Raw genomic sequence first — 20,848 nt, 5'->3', positions numbered from 1 at the left:
TCTGTGCTGCTTTCTGATACTTCTGTGCACGCAACAAAATTTATAGACACCTGTTGACAGAGGAGATGATGTGTTTTTAAACCTAGAATTTTGACAGATGTGTTTAAACCTAGATGTGTGTGCGAAACCTAGAAGTTTACTCCAAATATGACTTGTGCTGCAGTAGCAAGCAACTGCATGCTGAAATGCCTTAAGATCCAGTAAAGGCCTCAGAGTTAAAGTGCAATTAATGTTAATTACAATTCCTCGTATTTCAGGATTGTGTGTAAGGATGTACAGGAAATAAGCAAGGTAACAGGTTTAAAACTAACATAAAGAAGTTTTTCTTCACACAGTGCAGTCAGCCTGTGGAACTCCCTGCCAGAGGATGTTGTGAAGACTAGGATTATAACAGGGTTCAAAAAAGAGCTAGATACATTCATGGAGGTTAGGTCCATCCATGGCCATTAGGTAGGATGGGTAGGAATGGTGTCCTTAGCCTCTGTCTGGAAATGGATCACAGGAGAGGGATGACATGATGATTATCTGTTCCCTCTCTCTGGGACATCTGGCACTGGCCACTGTCGGCAGATAGGATCCTGGGCTAGATGAATTTTTGGTCTGACCAAGATGTATTAATTTCCCAGGGAGGTTGTGGAATCTCCATCTGTGGAGATATTTAAGAGTAGGTTAGATAAATGTCTATCAGGGATAATCTAGACAGTATTTGGTCCTGCTATGTGGGCAAGGCACTGGACTCGATGATCTCCCGAGGTCCCTTCCATCCTAGTATTCCATGGCCATTCTTATGTTCTAAGGAAATTCTTACTTAAGTTTAAAAGCCATCCCTTGTGCCCCTCTTGCCCAAATAACTGATGGGCTTTGGAAGCAATGTCCTAACTGAAAACTGTTCTTATTCTTGTTATTTTTCTTTATAGTGTCCTTTTAAATCTCCAAGGACTCTAGTCAGCTGAAACAGGCTTCCTTGTTCGCTTGAATGCAGGCATCTAAGGAGATGCACACTATGGGTGACTTTTTTTTTTTTCTTCCCCAAAAGTGCCTAATTTCTTTTTTGCTTTCAATGGGAGTTGCGTTCCTATCCTATCCTTAGGTGCTTTTGAAAATCTGACATGGTCTCAAATGTCTGCTCATCCTTGGGCTGGTCTCTCTCACTTCATAGAATCATAGAATAATAGGACTGGAAGGGACCTCGAGAGGTCATCGAGTCCAGCCCCCCGCCCTCAAGGCAGGATCAAGCTCCGTCTACACCATCCCTGACAGATGTCTATCTAACCTGTTCTTAAATATCTCCAGAGAGGGAGATTCCACCACCTCCCTTGGCAATTTATTCCAATATTTGACCACCCTGACAGTTAGGAATTTTTTCCTAATGTCCAATCTAAACCTCCCCTGCTGCACTTTAAGCCCATTACTCCTTGTCCTGTCCTCAGAAACCAAGAGGAACAAATTTTCTCCTTCCTCCTTGTGACACCCTTTTAGATATTTGAAAACCGCTATCATGTCCCCCCTTAATCTTCTTTTTTCCAAACTAAACAAGCCCAGTTCATGAAGCCTGGCTTCATAGGTCATGTTCTCTAAACCTTTAATCATTCTTGTCACTCTTCTCTATACCCTTTCCAATTTCTCCACATCTTTCTTGAAATGTGGCGCCCAGAACTGGACACAGTACTCCAGCTGAGGCCTAACTAGTGCAGAGTAGAGCGGCAGAATGACTTCACGAGTTTTGCTTACAACACACCTGTTGATACAATCTTGACTTCCAATCAAGAGAATCTTCATTTTTAGAATGTTTGTTTGTTTTCACTGGGTTTTGGGTTAAAATTCTCACACCAGTGCTGAATTTTATTCTCTTCTTCATTTTAAAATCAGTTTCCTTTTTAAAAGACAAGCAGCTAGAAAAACTAGCCCTTACTTACTACCCACTGAGACTGTTGCACAGTGCTCATGTAAATAAACTGGTCAGTAAGGTGTACTTGGTGATAGCACTTCTCATCTGCAAAAGGTTTTACCTAGTATCTCTCAGGGAAGGGCGAAGGTTACTCGGTTTTATAGTGAGTGTAGAAAGCTGAGGCAGAGAGATCAAATCAAACGATTTTCCTACAAGCAGTATGTCTCAGGGTCTCGTTTAGCATTCCTATGCTTAAGTCACCCCCTTGTAACCCTGTGCTATGCGATCCAGGTTCAATACCTGACTTTCCAGTACAATTGTATTGCGTTTTCTTGCTAGCTGAGGAGTAAGAGCAGGGATTCCAGACTTGCTGGATTAAATGACTAGATGTAATGTTCAACTAAAAAGGCAGTAAATAGCCACACTTGTTTAAAAGTTTGCTGTATGAACTCACGACTGTGAGCAGTACTGTGCATCTTCCTTATCAGAGCTATGTAATATTGTGGGGAAATCCAAAGAATGCAACTTCCCAAGATGCCATAAAAGGAAAAATTTAAGCTAATGCTGTCCTGATGGGCAAAGGAGTGGTGGTAGGGATGGGGTCTTGAGCATAAGGCGCAGAGGTGGGGGTTAGCCTCCCCGAATGCATACACAGATTCCTTTGCATGTTCCAGTTGAGCATTAATAGGACTATTAGAAGCCGAGGAACGGCTATATTAGTCTGCAGGCAGAATGCTGATCAACAGTAATCTCAAACATCCATGCATATACCCAGTAGCTCACTAAAGTCAGTCTTCTGGTATGACTTCAAAATATCTACAACAATTTGCTCCCAGTAGATATAAATGTTTGTGAAAAGATTCCAAGCGACTGTTTCCTACCCATCTCAGTTATTAATCAAAACAAGTATTTTTCCACTCCTGAATAAGTGATACCTATTTTCTGTCCATCTGGTTCATTTTTCTTAACTAGGGCAGGTTTCCAGTCCACGATATCTCTTTAGCAGCCAAGAATTCAGTTTTGAATGGCCCCTCCCTTACAACATCACAAACAGGAGCTGAAGCCTGCAATCTCTCCTTTAGAGTCTTGCTCTTGTACTGCGGTGGTCACATAGCTCTCGGCTTGCATTTATAGGCGCGCTCACTCTCTGCATGAGGCATGCTACCGCCCCATCTGTAATATATTCCCCAAGCAAGCAAGGAGGAGAGACTAGACTTCAGGGTATTGGCTGGGAACTTCTCCGTGGAAACTTAACTTTATCATCATCCAAGCACATGTCCCTATCCCCACCCTATGGTTATTGGGATAAAGACAACTGAAATAAGCTGATGCCACTTGGGAAGCTGATGAAAGCTAGCTTGTGGCCAAATAAATAAAAGCAGTGCTTTGTTTGTTTGTTGTTTTGACTTGACCTATCAGAAGTCTTGAAAGGGTCTTAAGAGAAGAAATTAGCCTTTTATTCTGAAGCTATGGCTCCGTGTACTGGCTAAAAATAACGCCACTCTGTTGCTTTGAATTGAGAGGTAGTCTGGGTGACTTCCATGCCCTGCCACCCCGAGTTCTGGGGGCCAGCACGTGACCTAAGTAGGAGTGAAGTAGGGCCCATGCTGATGTCTGCACTGAGAGAAATTCACCTTTTTATATGTGTAAACTAGAATTTAGCTTGCTGGTGGGGGTGGTTAGGTTGGTGCAATTAATTGGTATCTGACATTAACATAATAGCACATTTGGAGATCTCCATTCTCATACAATTCCCTTGTCTTGGATCCCTCCAAAAAGGCTGTTTGTTTAGGTCGGTGGCACTCCTTCGAGCACATTGCACCATTTTATTTTCTGTTGGGGGAGGGGAGGACAATGCAATAGTGTTGTGTGGGTAGAGCTTTTGTGTCCCTAGAATCTGAGCGCCTCCTTCCTTACGTTCTTTTGTTGGGAGTACCCTCTAATATTCGTTTCCCTCCCTTTGCGAAACTCCAGGATACAGTAATATATATTTTCATCCATCGCTTTTGGGGAATAGCACTCCTAACAATTCCGTCTGTAAAGAAAATGTGGGGAGTGGGGAGAGAATAAGTGATAAATGGGTTACATTTAAAAGTAATAGCTTGCTCCGCAACTCTGAAAATCAGCGCAAGATCTCACTGAATTCAGCAGGAGCTCCTCTCTCATGGAAAATGAGGGTGCTAGTGCCCAGCATGCACTTGTGGATTTACTGTCATATGAGGCTCTGTCATGCTGTGTCCATCTGATAAAGCCCTGTAAAGGAGACCAGGTATATTTCACTCCTGAAACTACTAGGATATCCAACTTAGGGATGTTAAATTTCGATTAATCAGCTAATCGAATAGTTGATGGCATTTCCACCAACTGCTCAACTAATCGATGAGGGGGTGGAGGGACACCGCTATCCCATTGCCCCTCTCTCTTTGAAATGTCCTGGAGCCACCCGCAGCGCTCTCCACAGGCAGCTTCTGTACACTTCAAAGGGACTGGGATGGGACTGTTTCAATCCTTGCTCCAGCCATTTCCCCTCTTCCTCCACTGCCCCCTGTGGAGACGGTGCTGGGGGGAACAAGCTTTTAAGCCCGCTCCCCCCCAGCACTTGCTCGTTCTCCCCCACCTTTGCTGCCTCTTCCTGATAGAGGCAGCAGGGTAGAGGGAAGCGACTAGTTGAAGTCCTGCTTGACTACCTGATAAGCATTTGCTTATCGGGTAGTCGACTAGTTGTTTACGTCCCATATCCTACTTGTAAGCCCAGGCAAGCAACAACGCTACTAGATCATTGTAACACACTTTCAAAAGACTCCCTTGTTTCCCCAGAGTGCTTGAATCACTGGATGACCTCAGTAGGTAGCTTTCTGCAGTGATTCAGTGTAACTGTTGTCCCTTGCTGAAAGAAAGGAGGCATCTATTCTGAAATACAGTGCTAGTGCTGGGAACAAGGGAGCAGAGGTCAGTAAGTGGTATCGCTCAGTATCGTAGAGGAGGGGGAGGCGAGCGGTTGTAACTGAGAACTGCAATATTTCAGCTGTCCTCTGGGTCCGATGCAGATTTATTTGTACCATTTTTATACAGGAAAGGCGGGGCACTGAAATACTCGGTAACCAATAAGACCTTGTGAAACTACACTTAACGCTGTTTTTGTTTACTAATATTAAGCAATGTTCTTGTTCTTGGCACTTGGACACACACTGCAGAAAGATGATCAAAGCCAGAGGAAGGAAAAGCGGAGGCTTTTGTCTTCAAGTACCATCTTTCTGTCCCATTTTGCTATGCCACCATCCTCAAGCGCTCCTTATTCAGATCCACCCTGGAGAACCACGGCTGCTTGTGAGCAGTGCAGCAGCCGTGCGAGGCTGGGGGGTGGAAAGGATGCTCCACATCGTGCGAAGATGTTCTGTTGGAAAAGGGTATGTTGTGACAGTCCTTTTCTCTTAGCAGGGCTGCGATCCCTTTGCACAGACCCAGCGCAGCAAACTGCAGCACCGCCGTGCCCGAATTAACCAGCAGATCAACAAGGAGATGCGCATGCGAGCTGGGGCAGAAAACCTCTTCAAGTGAGCACTGCAAGAACCCCTGGGTCCAGCATTCTGAGCTGCTTCTTACTGTAGGCCAGTTCTGCTCCTCCCTAGCAAGAGCGCATCTGTCATATTGCCTAGGGACATGTCAGCTTGCTCGCTGACCCAGACTAGCCACTACCCGGGGAGGAGTCTGTTCTGCATCACCAGTGTCTTCCATCATTGTTTCCCCTACTAGTCAATTGGGAGATAGATAAGGTGACTGAATAGGACTCTCCCTATTAATTAGGAGTCTGTTGGTGTGGCCAAATCTTTCCCCGTCTTCCTTTTATAGCTTGACTAGAAACCCGAAAGGGAGAGTGGAGCCCTGTGCTGTTGACCTGGCAATTCTTTACCGGTGGTGTCAACTTCTGGCCACTTCTGCATGTTGGGGTAATGCGCACTAACATGCTATGCATTAATTGATCTGTGTCTTCCCTGCTGTTGCTCAGTAGGGAAATCAGAGTATGTTCCGGCAGGGTCTACTCAGACCAATTAATGCATAACGTGTTAGTGCATGTCAAAATCACGCACGCATGCGTGCTTATTACTCCATCATGCAGACAAGCCCTCCATCTGCTCCTAGATCTTACGAAGCATCCAGCTTTACTGCCTCATTGAATTAAAAAGGCTTGAAATCTTGTTGTGTCCTATGCTGCATGATCCTCCTTCATAAAACCAAGCAGAAACGTTCCCTGTCCTCAGGAATGTGCCTGTGTGTGCAGTTTATATCAAAATTATGAATCTGCCTCTTGATGTTACCTGCCGTTCATAAGATTCTGCAAGAACATGGGCAGCAAGTAGTTCCCCTCCTCCTAACGTAGGCATTTCAAATCCAGCATAGTGCGGAAAAGTGGGGGAGCTAGAGGGAATGCCAGGCAAAACACAGGCAACTTAATTACTTTGGGAAGTGAGGTGCATCTGTGCTAAGTTACAGTGCAAAACACCCTGATGTTGCTTTTTTCCTCAGGCTGCTGAAAGCGTTTGGATCAGCAGTTTGAACACCTCTCACTCTGGTAGCTTTCTTCTGCCAGCCTGTTTGATTTGATCTCTACCAGGGCCATTCTGAGCAGAGGTTGGCCAGGAAATCTGATTTTTGCACACTTACATCTTGTAGTTTTGGGGTTAACGAGAAGCAAAACTTGACTCGCAAACACATGACATTTAAAAATCATTTAGTAAAACGTTGCTGTTTTTTCCCCCATAGCTTTTAAAGTACGTGATCTTGTTCTCCAAGGGTTACCACAATGACTTCTGAGCCATGTCTGCTCTGAGAATTTGTCCCAGAGGTCTCCACCACTGAATATCTAAAATGTAGCCAAGGAAAGCTGTGGCTTCTGCTGATTGGTGGATCTTACTATTGAGCCAGCATGCTTATCAGGGTAACCTATTAACTGGCAGGGGACTGCTCCAGCTGGACTAGAATAATCCTCCATGGCAGGATCCTGGGTAACTGGTTAAATGTTCCGTTTAACGGGTTAACTTTTTAACCAGGATTTTACACTATGCGGGTGGTTGGACATTGGCTCTTGGAGTCAGGACAAGATCCCAGTGTAGACAGAACCAAACCCCTTAAAATGATATGTTTGGAGCGCCATTCCTCTTAAGAAACTGTAGGGAATAGTGTCTTTGCCTCCAACAAAACTGCATTTTATTTCAGTAATAGTTTATTTACCCATCAAACAAAAACTGAGACAGTTAAACAACGAAAGTCCTTTTCCCATCTTGTTCAAATACCACTGGCTCAGCTAAATCATTGAAGCAATCAAGGGGTTGGCAGTAAACCATATCTTTAATACGTCTGTACAAAGAATTAGGTAAACACTTGATAATTCCTCAGATCAAGACTCATGATTGTATGTTCTTAATTAGCCCAGAATGCACTCTCATGCAGAGGCTAGCATGAAACCTGGAAACTCTTGTAAGTTCAGTTTAAAACAGTGTATCAGCCTTGTGAGGACTTTATGCACAAAAGTAAATTTTGCCCTTAAAAAACACTTGGCTGTTCCCTAGGGGGTTGCACTAGTGTGTGTGGGAGGTGCCACGGCCTAGCTAAGCTGGAGAGATTCCATACCAGACCTTCATGAAGTGCTTACTGCCTAACTAGTTTCATTTTCCATGTGCAACGAGTTTAGTCTGACCTGTAACCTATACACTTGGTTCTTTCTCCCTCCTGCTCCATGGCTGAAAAAAATTGAGCAAAACTCACTGGAAAAAAACATTTAGACCATAAAACTATAAATGCAAATTGAGAATTGAGTGTGTTCACATGTCCAAAATACCTCACAATTCTGCATTCACAAATCAAGGCCTCTTTCATTTAAAAATCCAGCTTGGCTCAAAGAAGGTGAAAGCAGAAATTCAGAAACAATAAATGGGGACACTAATAGCAGCCATTAGATATTGCAAATAGTTGACACGGGAAGCTAAAAATGCCAATTAAAAACTGATGGCCAGTTAGACAATAACAAACAATTCTTTAAATATATCCGGACCAAAGGAAATCTTAGCAGTGGCATGGTCCAGTATTAGACAAGTATGCTGAAATGATCACTCTTGATGCAAAAGAGGCAGACGTGTTCAATAGCTATTTGGAAAGTAGTAGGATGATATACAGGCAGTCCCCGGGTTACGTACAAGATAGGGACTGTAGGTTTGGTTTTAAGTTGAATTTGTATGTAAGTCGGAACTGGTACATATTGTAGGGGAAACTCTAGCCAAACATTTCTCCAGAGCTCAGTTTTATTTTCCCACACCTCACTTCTCTTAGTCCTTTATTCTCAAGCTGAGGTGTCTGCTGAGAAAAGCCGCTTTGCGTCTCCCTGGTCTGCTGGGGGGAAGCAGCTAGTGCGGGGTTGCCTCACCCCGTTTGTAAGTAGGGATCCGATGTAAGTTGGATCCATGTAACCCGGGGACTGCCTGTAGTTGCATGTTATAGAGATAATTAAATCTAAGGAGGATGTTGAACAGAATAGGTCAGGAGATCTCTGAAGCTCCCCCTTTTGTTTTAAAATAAATAAATAAATCTTGGCACTCTAGAGAAATGCCAGAGGACTAGAGTTGCCAGGTGTCCGGTTTTGAACCGGACAGCCCGGTATTTGAGGTATCTGTCTGGGAAATAAATTGAGAAAATACCAGACATAGATGTCCGGTATTTTCTAATTAAGTTTTATTATGAGTAAGGCTCGACAAATAATGTAATCTACTCGCCCGTGGCAAGTAGATTACAACCCGGAAGAGCCGGCATAGAGCGATCTGAGCATGCACAGAACTGCACGGCTGGTGATCCCTGATTGAGTATCAGGACGTAGTTGTGTACTGCCTAGCTGGTAGACACTTTCACACTGCATGAGTGTGTCTAACCAGCCAGGCAGTATGCAACTATGCAGTAGAGACGAAGGGGATGGGGCCGGGGCTGGGGCAGGGTGGAATCCCCGGGACCAGACTTGCTTGTGCTTCGCTGGGACCATGCACGGGACAGGTAGCTCCCCAGGATCTGTGTGCACCTGGGCCAGCCCTGCTTCCTGTTACATACATACAATAATAGGACTGGAAGGGACCTCGAGAGGTCATCGAGTCCAGCCCCCCACCCTCAAGGCAGGATCAAGCTCCGTCTACACCATCCCTGACAGATGTCTATCTAACCTGTTCTTAAATATCTCCAGAGAGGGAGATTCCACCACCTCCCTTGGCAATTTATTCCAATATTTGACCACCCTGACAGTTAGGAATTTTTTCCTAATGTCCAATCTAAACCTCCCCTGCTGCACTTTAAGCCCATTACTCCTTGTCCTGTCCTCAGAAACCAAGAGGAACAAATTTTCTCCTTCCTCCTTGTGACACCCTTTTAGATATTTGAAAACCGCTATCATGTCCCCCCTTAATCTTCTTTTTTCCAAACTAAACAAGCCCAGTTCATGAAGCCTGGCTTCATAGGTCATGTTCTCTAGACCTTTAATCATTCTTGTCGCTCTTCTCTGTACCCTTTCCAATTTCTCCACATCTTTCTTGAAATGTGGCGCCCAGAACTGGACACAGTACTCCAGCTGAGGCCTAACTAGTGCAGAGTAGAGCGGCAGAATGACTTCACGAGTTTTGCTTACAACACACCTGTTGATACAACCTAGAATCATATTTGCTTTTTTTGCAACAGCATCACACTGTTGGCTCATATTCAACTTGTGGTCCACTATGACCCCTAGATCCCTTTCCGCCATGCTCCTTCCTAGACAGTCGCTTCCCATCTTGTATGTATGGAACTGATTGTTCCTTCGTAAGTGGAGCACTTTGCATTTCTCTTTATTAAACCTCGTCCTGTTTACCTCTGACCATTTCTCTAACTTGCTAAGGTCATTTTGAATTATGTCCCTATCCTCCAAAGAAGTTGCAACCCCACCCAGTTGGTATCATCTGCAAACTTAAGAAGCGTACTCTCTATCCCAATATCTACATCGTTGTTGAAGATATTGAACAGTACGGGTCCCAAAACAGACCCTTGAGGAACTCCACTTGTTATCCCTTTCCAGCAGGATTTAGAACCGTTAACAACAACTCTCTGACTACGGTTATCCAGCCAATTATGCACCCACCTTATCGTGGCCCTATCTAAGTTATATTTGCCTAGTTTATCAATAAGAATATCATGCGAGACCGTATCAAATGCCTTACTAAAGTCTAGGTATATAACATCCACCGCTTCTCCCTTATCCACAAGGCTCGTTATCTTATCAAAGATAAGTTGGCTGGTTTTTCTCCCCTGCTTCCCTCCCAGCTGGTTCACACTCCTTTCCCCCCCCCCCCCCCCCCCATCTGAGATCAAGATTTTTTTTTTTTTTAAAGCCATCTGGTAACCCTATAGAGGACTTGGGCAGGGTGTGGGGGGGGAGGTTAATGTTGCACCAATATTGAAAATGGATGACCCAGGAAATGATAGGCCAGGTTATCCTGACCTCAACCCTAGGCAAAGTTTTATAGGAAGGCTGATCTAGGATGCAATTAGTAAAGAAGTATTAGGCTACTCAGAATCCGTGTGCTTTCTGAGGTGGTTTTATCTCCTGTGGGACCCTGGCATTAGTGAATATAACTTGCCAGAGGCTTGAAGACGTTTAGCCGGGAGCCAGCCTGAGGTAAGGCCTTGTCCTTTTCTTGACTCGGCTCAGCTGAGTAGAGGCCCAGCTTGATTTAGTGTCAAGGCTAGAACATGTTTCAACAGACCATTTGGGTGTTGTCAGCTTTCCCCAACCACTAGGTTATCTTTTCTTGTCCCCGTCCCCGTCTCCCTCCCCCTCCCCTGAGTTAAGGTGCAATTGGCCTGAAAAGCTGTCTCATCAAAGCAGGCAACTCATTGCTGCTGAAATCCATCCTTTTTTCTGTTTGTTTACTGATCTAAAATAAATGGGATAGAAAGCAGGGCATTCAACAGGATGCTGCTCTTGGCTGATCAAAATACTGGCTCTGAGCTGCAGCAAGTTGCTGTCCATACTGGAAAGGCTGCACTTTTCATGTCTTAAGAATTACACCTAAAAATGAAGTGTTACACCTAAAAATGACGTGTAAGTACTACGGAATCTCGGTTGAAAATGTGTCTGCATAATAAAGGCTCAAATCTTATTGAGCTATTGGCTTGTCCAGCATTACAGGAACTCTGTTGCTGAGGCAGGGACAGAATCCAAATCTCCAGGGCCGCATTCAATGTCTTAATTCCTTTCTCTTCCTGAAATCCCCTGCTTCATTCATTACACACACCTTTTTCACTCCAAATAAGGCTGGAGGTCCTACAGACAAATCTCCTTCAATACATGATGCTGATTATTTCCCAGAGCAGGCCTGTCCTGTTTGAGTGAGGCTGAGGTCCTGTTGAAAAAGGAGTGTATGAATGATTTTATAATGAAAGATCACAATTAGGCTTGAAAGGATTCAGGTTTTATTGGTAAATGTCAATTTTGCCATACTTGCACACAACAGAAAGGCCAAGGTCAATAGAAATTTAGAGATAGACAAAGTAGGGAGAAATGTTGCTTGAACTTCTTGATTTAAGGATATTTACTTGTGATGTTGATGGTTTATAAACTTAAAACAAACTGTTAACAGTAATAGTCATTGATATTCAAGAAGTTGTCTGTTCTCCTCATAATTTTTCACAACTGTGTACATTTTTAAATTGATTAAAAATAAACCTTTGTCAATTATAAAAATTGAGTTGTGCTAAGCCTCATAATGCAGGCGCACAAGGGGCTGACACTAGGTTGCATGGGGAACCTTAATTCTGTTTCCTAACTTTGCAGCCTGAATGTTCTTTTGGCAGTTGTGATCATGCATATAGGGACAAGAGGCCATGTTCTCTAGTGAGACGGTCACTGGATTAGAGCTCACACTTGGATTCTGTTCCTGACTCTGCTGCTGACTTGCTGTGACCTTCAGTTAGTCACTTCACCTTTCTGAACCTGTGTTTCCCTTCCCAGCCTCGGTCTTCTCTGTTTGGATTGTAAACTCTTTAGGGCAGGGAGTATGTGTGTGTTTCATACAGCACCCAGCTCACTGAGGTTCTGATCTCCATTGGGGCCTCTGGGCTTTACTGTAATATGAACAATTAATAAAAATATTCAGACTTGTCTGTAAGGTCCTAGCAAGTTCTCTGCAAGCCCAATCTGCATTCTGTCCCATCCTCCAACCTGATGTTATGCGGCAGAAAAGGGCATGGCTTTAGGGATGCCAGATGGCTTCACAAAAAATGCCAAACCCTCTCTCCTCCTCCCCCCCCCCCCCCCCGGCCAAAAAAACCCAAAAACCACCAGGAAAAAATTCTGTTGACCCCTTCCCCCCCCCCCCCCCCCAAATAAACCTTTCTCTTCCACAGCCAGCGCAAGCTAACGTGTCCTTCAATCGGGCCTCGGGGGAAAAAACAGGACATTTTAAATATCCAGTGTTTTCGGAACTTTTTTACCGGACAGAAGACAAATACTGGGTTGTCCAGTTCAGTACCGGACACCTGGCAGCGCTCCATGGCTTTGAAATGTCAGGAAACTTGATTTTTTTTTTTTCAAAGTCAGCTTGTCCCATCACCGTGAAGCAAACGTGGGCCTAGACACATCCGAGGGTCCAGCAGATTGAAAGACCAACCCTTGGCTGTACTTCTTGTTAAACTCATAGTGCAATTTGAGAGTGAGGGTCCACATGCAGTCGAAAGCTGCCTTGCGGCTGCTGCCCCTAACAAGCAGGCTATGGAGGCTGCCAGATGCTGGTCTAATCGCTAGGTGGGGACTTGGCCATATAGAAATACACCTCCTAGGAGAAGCTTACTGAAGGAGTCGGGATTCCATGTCCCACAGCAGGCCTGTCTGGGACACAGTTTGGGCTGCTGAAGGATGGATTGGGGGGGACGGGGACAAAGGGGGCAATTTCCCTGGGGCCTGGCAATTCTAAAGGACCCAGGGCTAGCTGCTGCTGCTACTGCAACAGCAGCAGTGGCAACTGGAGCCCCGGGCCCTTGAGAATTGCTGCAGAGCGGTGCGCCCGCAGAACGGTGCGCCCCCAGAACCCTGCACCACGTGCTTTGGCCAGCGCTGAGGACTGGGGAGGGGCAGCATCGCACTATCTGCGCAGTGCTGGGGGCTGGCTGTCCTGTCCCCACCCCTTCTGGATGTGAAGAGCCCCCTGCCCCTCCTCTCCCCCCCCCCCCCCCCAAACTGCCTGGGGCCCTGCCAGTTCTGTTGACTCCCCTGGTCACAGTAACTTTCCTCCTCCTGAACACTCTTGCCTAGTTGCTCTTTTGTCTTTCAACCTCCCAGTCTCCCCCCTCAATGCCCATCTTCCGTTACCATTGATCATAGGGGGAATGTCTCCGGACCTTGGAAAACGTGTGACCCAAAATACATGCTGTGAATCTCTGTGGAAGTACAAAGGTGATGCATTGAGTTAGAGCAGAGATCCAAGAGCAATCCTGCTTCCCAATATGAGAGACCTGGGTGCATCTGGCTCATTTCCAAGTTCTGAGTCTCGTTTTCTCTCCCTGTAAAATAGGAACAACACTTCCCCACCCTGCAGCAGCATTCTGAGGCTTAACTCCTTCCTCTGCAAAGCACCTTGAACAATTCTGAAAGGGCCCAGATGCATAAAGTTGTACCTGTTGTTTTATTGGGAATTGAAGGCTTGTGGTTTGAATGGGATAGAGCAATGGCTTTTATCCTGCGGGCCACTTCCTAACATGATTTCTCCTCTGCCCCATCCCCTTTTTATTTTCAGGGCCACCAGTAATCACAAAGTAAAAGAAACCGTCGCCTTGGAGCTTAGCTATGTTAATTCCAATCTGCAGTTACTGAAGGAGGAACTAGAAGAACTGAACAGCAGTGTGGACGTGTACCAGAATGACAGGTGAGCCAGTGGGGGAGTGTCGAAAGGTCCCTACCCTGAGCATGAAAGCTGGTAGAGTTTCCAGGCCCAGTAAAATGGAGAAAGTGGCCCAAACCCTGGGAAATCAGATGTGTTAGGCACCCAGGTGCCAAATCCCCATGGTGATGGGCACAATATAAATACCGAGAGGGGGATACCCTTGGTCTGTGGTAAGCCTCGGTAAGTTTGCAAAGTGGACGCAGGGACCCGTTACTCAGGGAAGTTATGGAGAGAGTTGTGGTCTCTGCACCCTCCTCTTTCCCAAACTACCCACTGGCTCCGGGCCAGAGGAGAGAAAACGGAGAACAGGGCTGGATGTGAAGAGCTGACAGGAGCCTTAGTTGTGTCTGCACATCTGGGCTGTAGGAATTGTCCCCCTCTCCGTGTACTAACCAGTAGATAGCACAGGTCTGAGACCGGGAGATCTGGGCTGTGGACCAGCCCTTCCCATGACTTGCTCTGTAACCTTGAGAGAGCCCTTTAGTCTCTGTGCCTCGCTCTGTCCATCTGTAAAATGGGGGTAATAGCCACGAGGCTGTATCAGCTAATGTTTTTAAGTGCTTTGATATAGATGGCACTTGACAGGTGTGGCAGGCTGATGCAGGAGGAATAAAGCAAGTCTTACGTGGATAAAAAAATCTCTCCTAAGACTATGGTGGGGGGTGTGTGTAAGGAAACCCCCCTTCCCCCTCCCAACACATGATTTGCACTGTCTGCAGGTGATGCTTGTGTATGTAATGGAAGTAGGTGCTTAGCCTCCTGTTCTTGCTGCTCTGTTTCTTGTGAAGTGGATTATTCACATTCTTTCATTTCCCCGTTTGGTGGGTTTTTTTGTTTTTTGGGTTTTTTTAAGAGGCAAGAACTTTTATAAATTGCAGCACATCGCTGCTTGGAAATGCTTACCCAGCAATCTCATCTGCTTGACTCACAGCAGAGGTAGTCCTAGCACTGTAGCCAGCAGCAAGCTAACATGCTGGGACGTCTCAGCTGAGCTGTTTATCTGGGTGAGAAGGGAAGAAATGCCTGAGGTGTAAATATCAGGGATGCTGCAGCTGTCTCAGAGCTCGACATGACTCCCCCACCCCTCCCTTGTGCGCATGAAACCCCCAAATCTACTGGGTGCGGGGGGAACTGTAGTGACACTTAGGCCAGGTCTATGCCTGATGTAAATAATGTAGCTGGAGTCGACCTGCTGTAAGCCAAGCTTGGTGCCGTCTTCCCAGTGGGAGGTCCACGGGAGCAAATGCCCCGTCGGCTTCTCTTACTCTTTGCGAATCGAAGTACCGGCGCTGTCCAGAGGTGTCCTCAACATTTGATTTAGCAGGTCTTTACTAGATCCGCTAAATCGGGTTCCAGAAGATTGATCTCTGGTGTAGGCAGTGTCTCCACTTGCTAACAAAGAGAGAGAATGAGTTTGCTCTACAGCCTTAGCTGTAGAGGCTCCTGCACTAAGTTCCAGAGATCTCCGGTTTAGTTCCGCCTGTTGGCGTTCCCCCCCTTGCCCCCCACAACACACAGACACACACACACACACACACGCTCCAGGTCAGTGTGTGCTGCCTGTGGAGCTGCCTTGATGTCCCTTCTTACTGTGTGATACTTGTATTCCAATAGGGCAAAGTTTGCAGAGGGGAGGTTTCATGCTCCGCAAATGAGCCGTGCTCAGTTTGCAGTGTTATAAAGATAGTGAAAGGAAACGGACCCTCCCTCCCCAGGATCTGCCTGGGTGGCTGGTCTGCATGCTGGCCTCTTTAAAAATAAGCATGTAGGGGGAAGCACCCTGAGGTCTCCCCTGTAATGTGCTGAGCACCCTCATCTCCCACTGGGGCCGTGCAGCAGCCTCTGAATGTAGCGAACTATATCAGACTGCAGCTTTTTTTCACTTCTCCAGTGGTATACAGCCACTAAGGCTAGATCTAGAGGGAGATATACATATCTCATAGAGCTGGAAGGAACCTTGAGAGGTCATTGAGTCCAGTCCCCTGCCCTCACGGCAGGACTAAGTACCATCCCTGACAAAGATTTGTCCCAGATTCCTAAGTGGCTTCCTCAAGGATTGAACACTCAACCCTGGGTTTAGCAGGCCAATGCTGAAACCACTGAGCTATCCCTCCCCCATCGCCCCTGCCCAAAGCACAACAGCAGCCCCCTGCCACTCCAAGCCTTTCCCCTCTTGCCTGCTTGGTGTGGCAGGGGGCTGCTGTTGTGCTCTTGAGCTCTGTCACTCCCTGTTTGGTACTCCCCATTGGCGCTGTTTGGTGCAGTTCAAAAAACCACCAAACAACCCCTCCCTTCATTTATTTGTGGCATTTGGCTCAGATTGAATCTCATGGGAGAGAAAGTGATACCCCTTTTCCACACTCATTATAGCTCCCAGGAGGCTGGCTGTTCAGTGACTGAGTAAGTATGAACAGATCTAGATGTCTCTGTTTGTTTTTCTCCCTCCCTTGATTTTTCATGAGCATGTGATCGTTCAGAAACTGCTGATAAGCTCTTGGTGTTAATGAGAGGCCTGGGTTAAATAACCTGTTATTATATAAACAGTGACTGTAATGGTCCTGACCCCAGGTGACCCTCTCCAGATCTCACTGTCCTAGCCTTTCCTGCCTCTTTGAACCAGCCCTTTGGGAGGCTGTGTGTGTTTGTGCTAGCATGTCCCTGTAAAGGGGTTTAGATAAGTTCCTAACTTTAAATAAACAGTTGTAGGTCCATTAGGGAGGCTCTGGTTTGACAGGGGAATGGGTAACAGATCTGCTCTGATGGAAGATCCTGGATTTGCCGATTTATATCGCAAAGGGGCCATCACAGACGCAGCCAGAAGTGGGATCATAACTGCTCGGGGCTCGCTTTGCTGTGTTTTCTCATCTGTGCAGGAGTCTTCTTTCCAGATCTGCCTGTGGACTTGGAAGAGACACTTGTATTTGGGTAATGCTCTCTGGAGATGTTGGGGGCCCAAGCTGAACCTTGCTAATCAAGGGCTGAACTTGGCGGAGCTTGATTCTGCTCTCACCTGGTGACCCAGAATGACACTAATTTGCAAGTCAATGGAATTACAGCATTGAGTGCGGAATTGGGCCCCCTGTCGCTACTTGCCAAAATCAAGTCTCTGGCTCCAAATGTGGAGATCTGGTGCCCAGGTCCCATTTGAAATTTCCCAGCACTGGGGTTCTTGATTTGGTGTTCAGCTCCTGCCCACTAGGGCTATGTCTAGACTGCAAGCCTCTTTCGAAAGAGAGCGTCTAGACTGCACGCGGAACTTTCGAAAAAGCAAGCCGCTTTTTCGAAAGAAAGCACCCAGTGAGTCTGGATGCTCTCTTTCTAAAAAGCCTGTTTGCTTTCAAGAACGCCTTCTTTCGAAAGAGCACTTTCGAAAGAAGGCGTTCTTCCTCGTGGAATTAGGTTTACCACCGTCGAAAGAAAAGCCGCATTCTTTCGATTTAATTTCGAAAGAACGCAGCTGCAGTCTAGATGCAGGTGAAGTTTTTTCGAAAAAAGGCTACTTTTTTTGAAAAAACCCCTGAGTCTGGACACAGCCTGAGGGAAGAGACTTGAGCTTTTCTGCAAACTGGTCTGAACCCAGATTGAGCGGATCGCTTGGCCAAATTGCAGTGTGGCAACTGCAATATTCGGCAGACACGGTGACCTGCTGCTATTACTTTAACTTCTTGTCAACTAAGGTATGGAATGAAAATTCAGATTTTTCACATTTTAACCATCAAGCCAGGGCTGCATTTTATCTTGTAGTCACTTAAATGCGCATCTTAAACTACTTGACAGGAATAGGGATGTTAAATTTCAGTTAATCAGCTAATTGAGTAGTCAATGGCAGGAGTGTACTGGCAATCAAAATAGGCCCAGGAAATGGGTTAAGAACAGCCCTCCCTATGACGTCACCACTGCATGCCCCTCAAGCTCCACCTCGTGCATCATGTCCGGCAGGCGGCAGGTCGGGCTCTGCGTGGTGCATATAGCACGGACGTGGAGCCACTTGGAGTGAAGGGCAACGGTGTGCGGACACAATGTTCCATCAAGAAATTCCTGGTATCTTGCCGGGCCAGACCACCCTGGTCAATGGAATTTCCATCAACTACTCGATTAGGTGACTATCCCGCTGCTCCATGGCCTTTGAAATTTACAAGAGCCACTTGCGGCTCTTGTACGTTTAAAGGAAGAGGTGTAGTGGGGAACCCACAAGAGTGGAGACTGCTTGGGTCCCTGCCTCTCCTCCCTGTCTCTCCTCCTCCCCCTCTTCCCCCCTCTTTCCTCTCCCCTGTGCGGAGACGTTGCTGCGGGAACCAGCTTTTAAGCCAACTTCCCTTAGCACTGACTCCTGCTACCTTCCTCCCTCTCCCCGCCCCCCACTTAGTGCCTCTGATGCAGAGGCAGCAAGCCAGAGGAGTGACTAGTTGAGTAGTGACTCGACTACCTCACTAGTTGCTTACATCCTAGACAAGAATCTTCTTTTTAAAAATTGATGTTGAAACAGTTTGAGACCCACATTAATGAACACTTTGCATCTTCGGACTGTTTTTACAAGCATTGGCCTACATCACAGGACCAGTGTGAAAATCCCCGTTTTATAGGTGGCAGGAACTTAAGTCATCCTAACTTCCACCCCTTTGGGCAAGTCTCTTAACAGTCAAGCCTGGGAGTGGAACTGGGAACTGCTGGATCCCTGACCTTTGCTCAGCCCAGGAGATCTTCACTAAAACACCTTAGACCCTTGCAGCCAATTCAGTTTCTATCTTTTGGCTGCTTTTAAAAACCTTAAAATATCAACCTAAAAGCACCGTATTGGCTTACCCACACACTGCAGATCCTAACAAGATGTAGGAGTGACTCAAACTGTCGAGGTAAAATGCTGCTCCTGATGCAAGTTCTTTCCAAACCACCACAGCTGAGAATATCTGGGTCTGGTTTCCATGGGCTTTCTCACAGCCCGGTCTCTTAAGTTAAGTGGGCGTTCCGGCTTTGATGTTAATGGAGTCCTGGTCAACACCATAGTGGAGTGACCGTTAACTGGAGATACTCGGACTATAGCATTTGGGCTGCCTTGAAGTAGGTCAAAGAAGAGTATAAAATGTGCTCCCACTGGATGATAGTAATGACCTGACGAGTCTCTGACACTGGGCCCATGCTGGCTGCCACAGAGAGAACTAAAAACCACATATTTGCCATTCTAATCAGGTGACGTTTCTTCCTGACCCCAGCTTGTGATCACTTATGGCCTGAAGCATGAGGATCCCTTACACGTGTAAGATAATAGTGATTGGAAACGTAAATTGTGCTTGTCTGTCATCTCTCGTTTTAGTGACTCCATCAGCGTCCCCATGATTCCTTTGGGGCTAAAGGAGACTAAGGAGATGGATTTAATGTCCCCATTAAAGGTAAGCCTGCTTAAAGTTATTTGAGTTGACATGTGCTGTATGAACTAACTATGGGCAGGTCATGAGGACTTGACTAAATATTTCTGCATAAAGAGTACTGTCATGTGCGTTGGGAAAGAAAGTGGGGAGGGAGGGAGGGCTGGCAGGTGGGAAGCTAAACATGCAGCTTCAACGTTTTCTGCTCTTTTTCTTTGTAACTGTGATGTTCTCAGCGTACCAAGAATCGCTCGACACCATGTTACCTCCTGCCCCCAGGTAAGGGAGTCTTGCTTGGGGCAAGCTGGCTATTCGCTCCCTACCACTCTTGCACTCTTCTCTGGGCTGTGCCAGCCCTGTCTTGGCCTTGCAGGTTAACGTTTTCAAGTGGAGTGCCCCAAAGATCGGTTCTAGGGCCGGTTTTATTTAATCTCCTGGATGAGGGGATGGATTGCACCCTCAGCAAGTTTGCGGATGACACTAATTTAGGGGGAGAAATAGAGATGCTGGAGGGTAGGGACAGGGTCCAGAGTGACCTAGACTCATTGGAGGATTGGGCTGAAAGTATTCTGATGAGGTTCAACAAGGACAAGGGCTGAGTCCTGCACTTGGGACTGAAGAATCCCAGGCATTGTTACAAGCTGGGGACTGACTGGCTGAGTAGCAGTTCTGCAGAAAAGGCCCTGGGGGTTACAGTGGATGAGAAGCTGGATACGAGTCAACAGGGCGCCCTTGTAGCCAAGAAGGCCAAAGGCATATTAGGTGCATTAGGAGGAGCATTGCCAACAGATCTAGAGAAGTGATTATTCCCCTTGATTCAGCACTGGTGAGGCCACATCTGGAGTACTGTGTCCAGTTCTGGCCCCCCCCTATATAGAAAGGATGTGGACGTACTGGAGAGGGTCCAGCGGAGGGCAACCAAAATGATGAGGGGGCTGGAGCACATGACTTACGAGGAGAGGCTGAGGGATTTGGGTTTCTTTAGTCTGCAGAAGAAAAGAGTGAGGGGGGATTTGGTAGCAGCCTTCAACTTCCTGAAGGGGGTTTCCACAGAGGATGGAGAGGGGCTGTTCTCAATGGTGACAGATGGCAGAACAAGGAGCAATGGTCTCCAGTTGCAGTGGGGAAGGTCTACATTGGATATTAGGAAAAACTACTTCCCTAGGAGGGTGGGGAAGCACTGGGATGGGTTCAGTCCATTGCTGGCTTTAGCAACAGACCCAGGAATGGAATGGAAGTCACCCCAGCTGCCATCACAGGAAATGAGATCCAGTTTCTCCTGGAAAAACACCCCTCAAGATGTTGCCTCTCTGGCTCCAGCGTGCCTCTTTCCACTGTCTCTCTTGTCTTTATTCCTAGACACCGCAGTCTCCTGTTTACGGTCCTTTTTTTTTTTTTTTTTTAACTCAACAGAGATTTGATAACTTGCATTTCTCTTTTGGATTTTCATTGGCTGTTCTGTGATTGGGCCAGTGGTGGACAATTGAGCTTGTGTTACATCACAGCCTGGGGAAGGGGGGCACCTCCCATCTGTGTGAATCAGCTGTCCTCCTGTTGACTCCTTTTAAACTGAAGAACTCAAAGGCATAAACGTCAATAGAGTTTTATTATTCCTTAAATATCCAGTTGTACATAATCATGCCATGATGTGTGAT

General features: G+C 46.4%; 1 protein-coding gene across 4 annotated transcripts in view; it reads left to right on the top strand.

Moving 5' to 3' along the window:
- The window catches only part of RHPN1 (rhophilin Rho GTPase binding protein 1), a 64,747-nt gene that overhangs the window by 7,446 nt on the left and 36,453 nt on the right, over positions 1-20,848 (top strand). For 2 of the 4 annotated variants that reach the window (XM_089776142.1, XM_075920002.2), the window contains exons 2-4: positions 5,324-5,442; positions 13,684-13,812; positions 19,142-19,217. In XM_089776142.1, the coding sequence (XP_089632268.1) occupies positions 5,324-5,442; positions 13,684-13,812; positions 19,142-19,217 (324 nt within the window). Of the gene's footprint in view, positions 1-5,323; positions 5,443-13,683; positions 13,813-19,141; positions 19,218-19,304; positions 19,473-20,848 lie in introns of those variants that run through there. The other 2 variants (XM_075920003.2, XM_075920004.2) reach the window with 2 other exon arrangements.

This window comes from Pelodiscus sinensis, chromosome 2, assembly GCF_052426305.1.
Source record: "Pelodiscus sinensis isolate ZL-2025 chromosome 2, ASM5242630v1, whole genome shotgun sequence".
In the NCBI taxonomy this organism is placed as follows: Eukaryota; Metazoa; Chordata; order Testudines; family Trionychidae; genus Pelodiscus; species Pelodiscus sinensis.
This window is presented reverse-complemented; position numbering and strand designations above follow the sequence as displayed.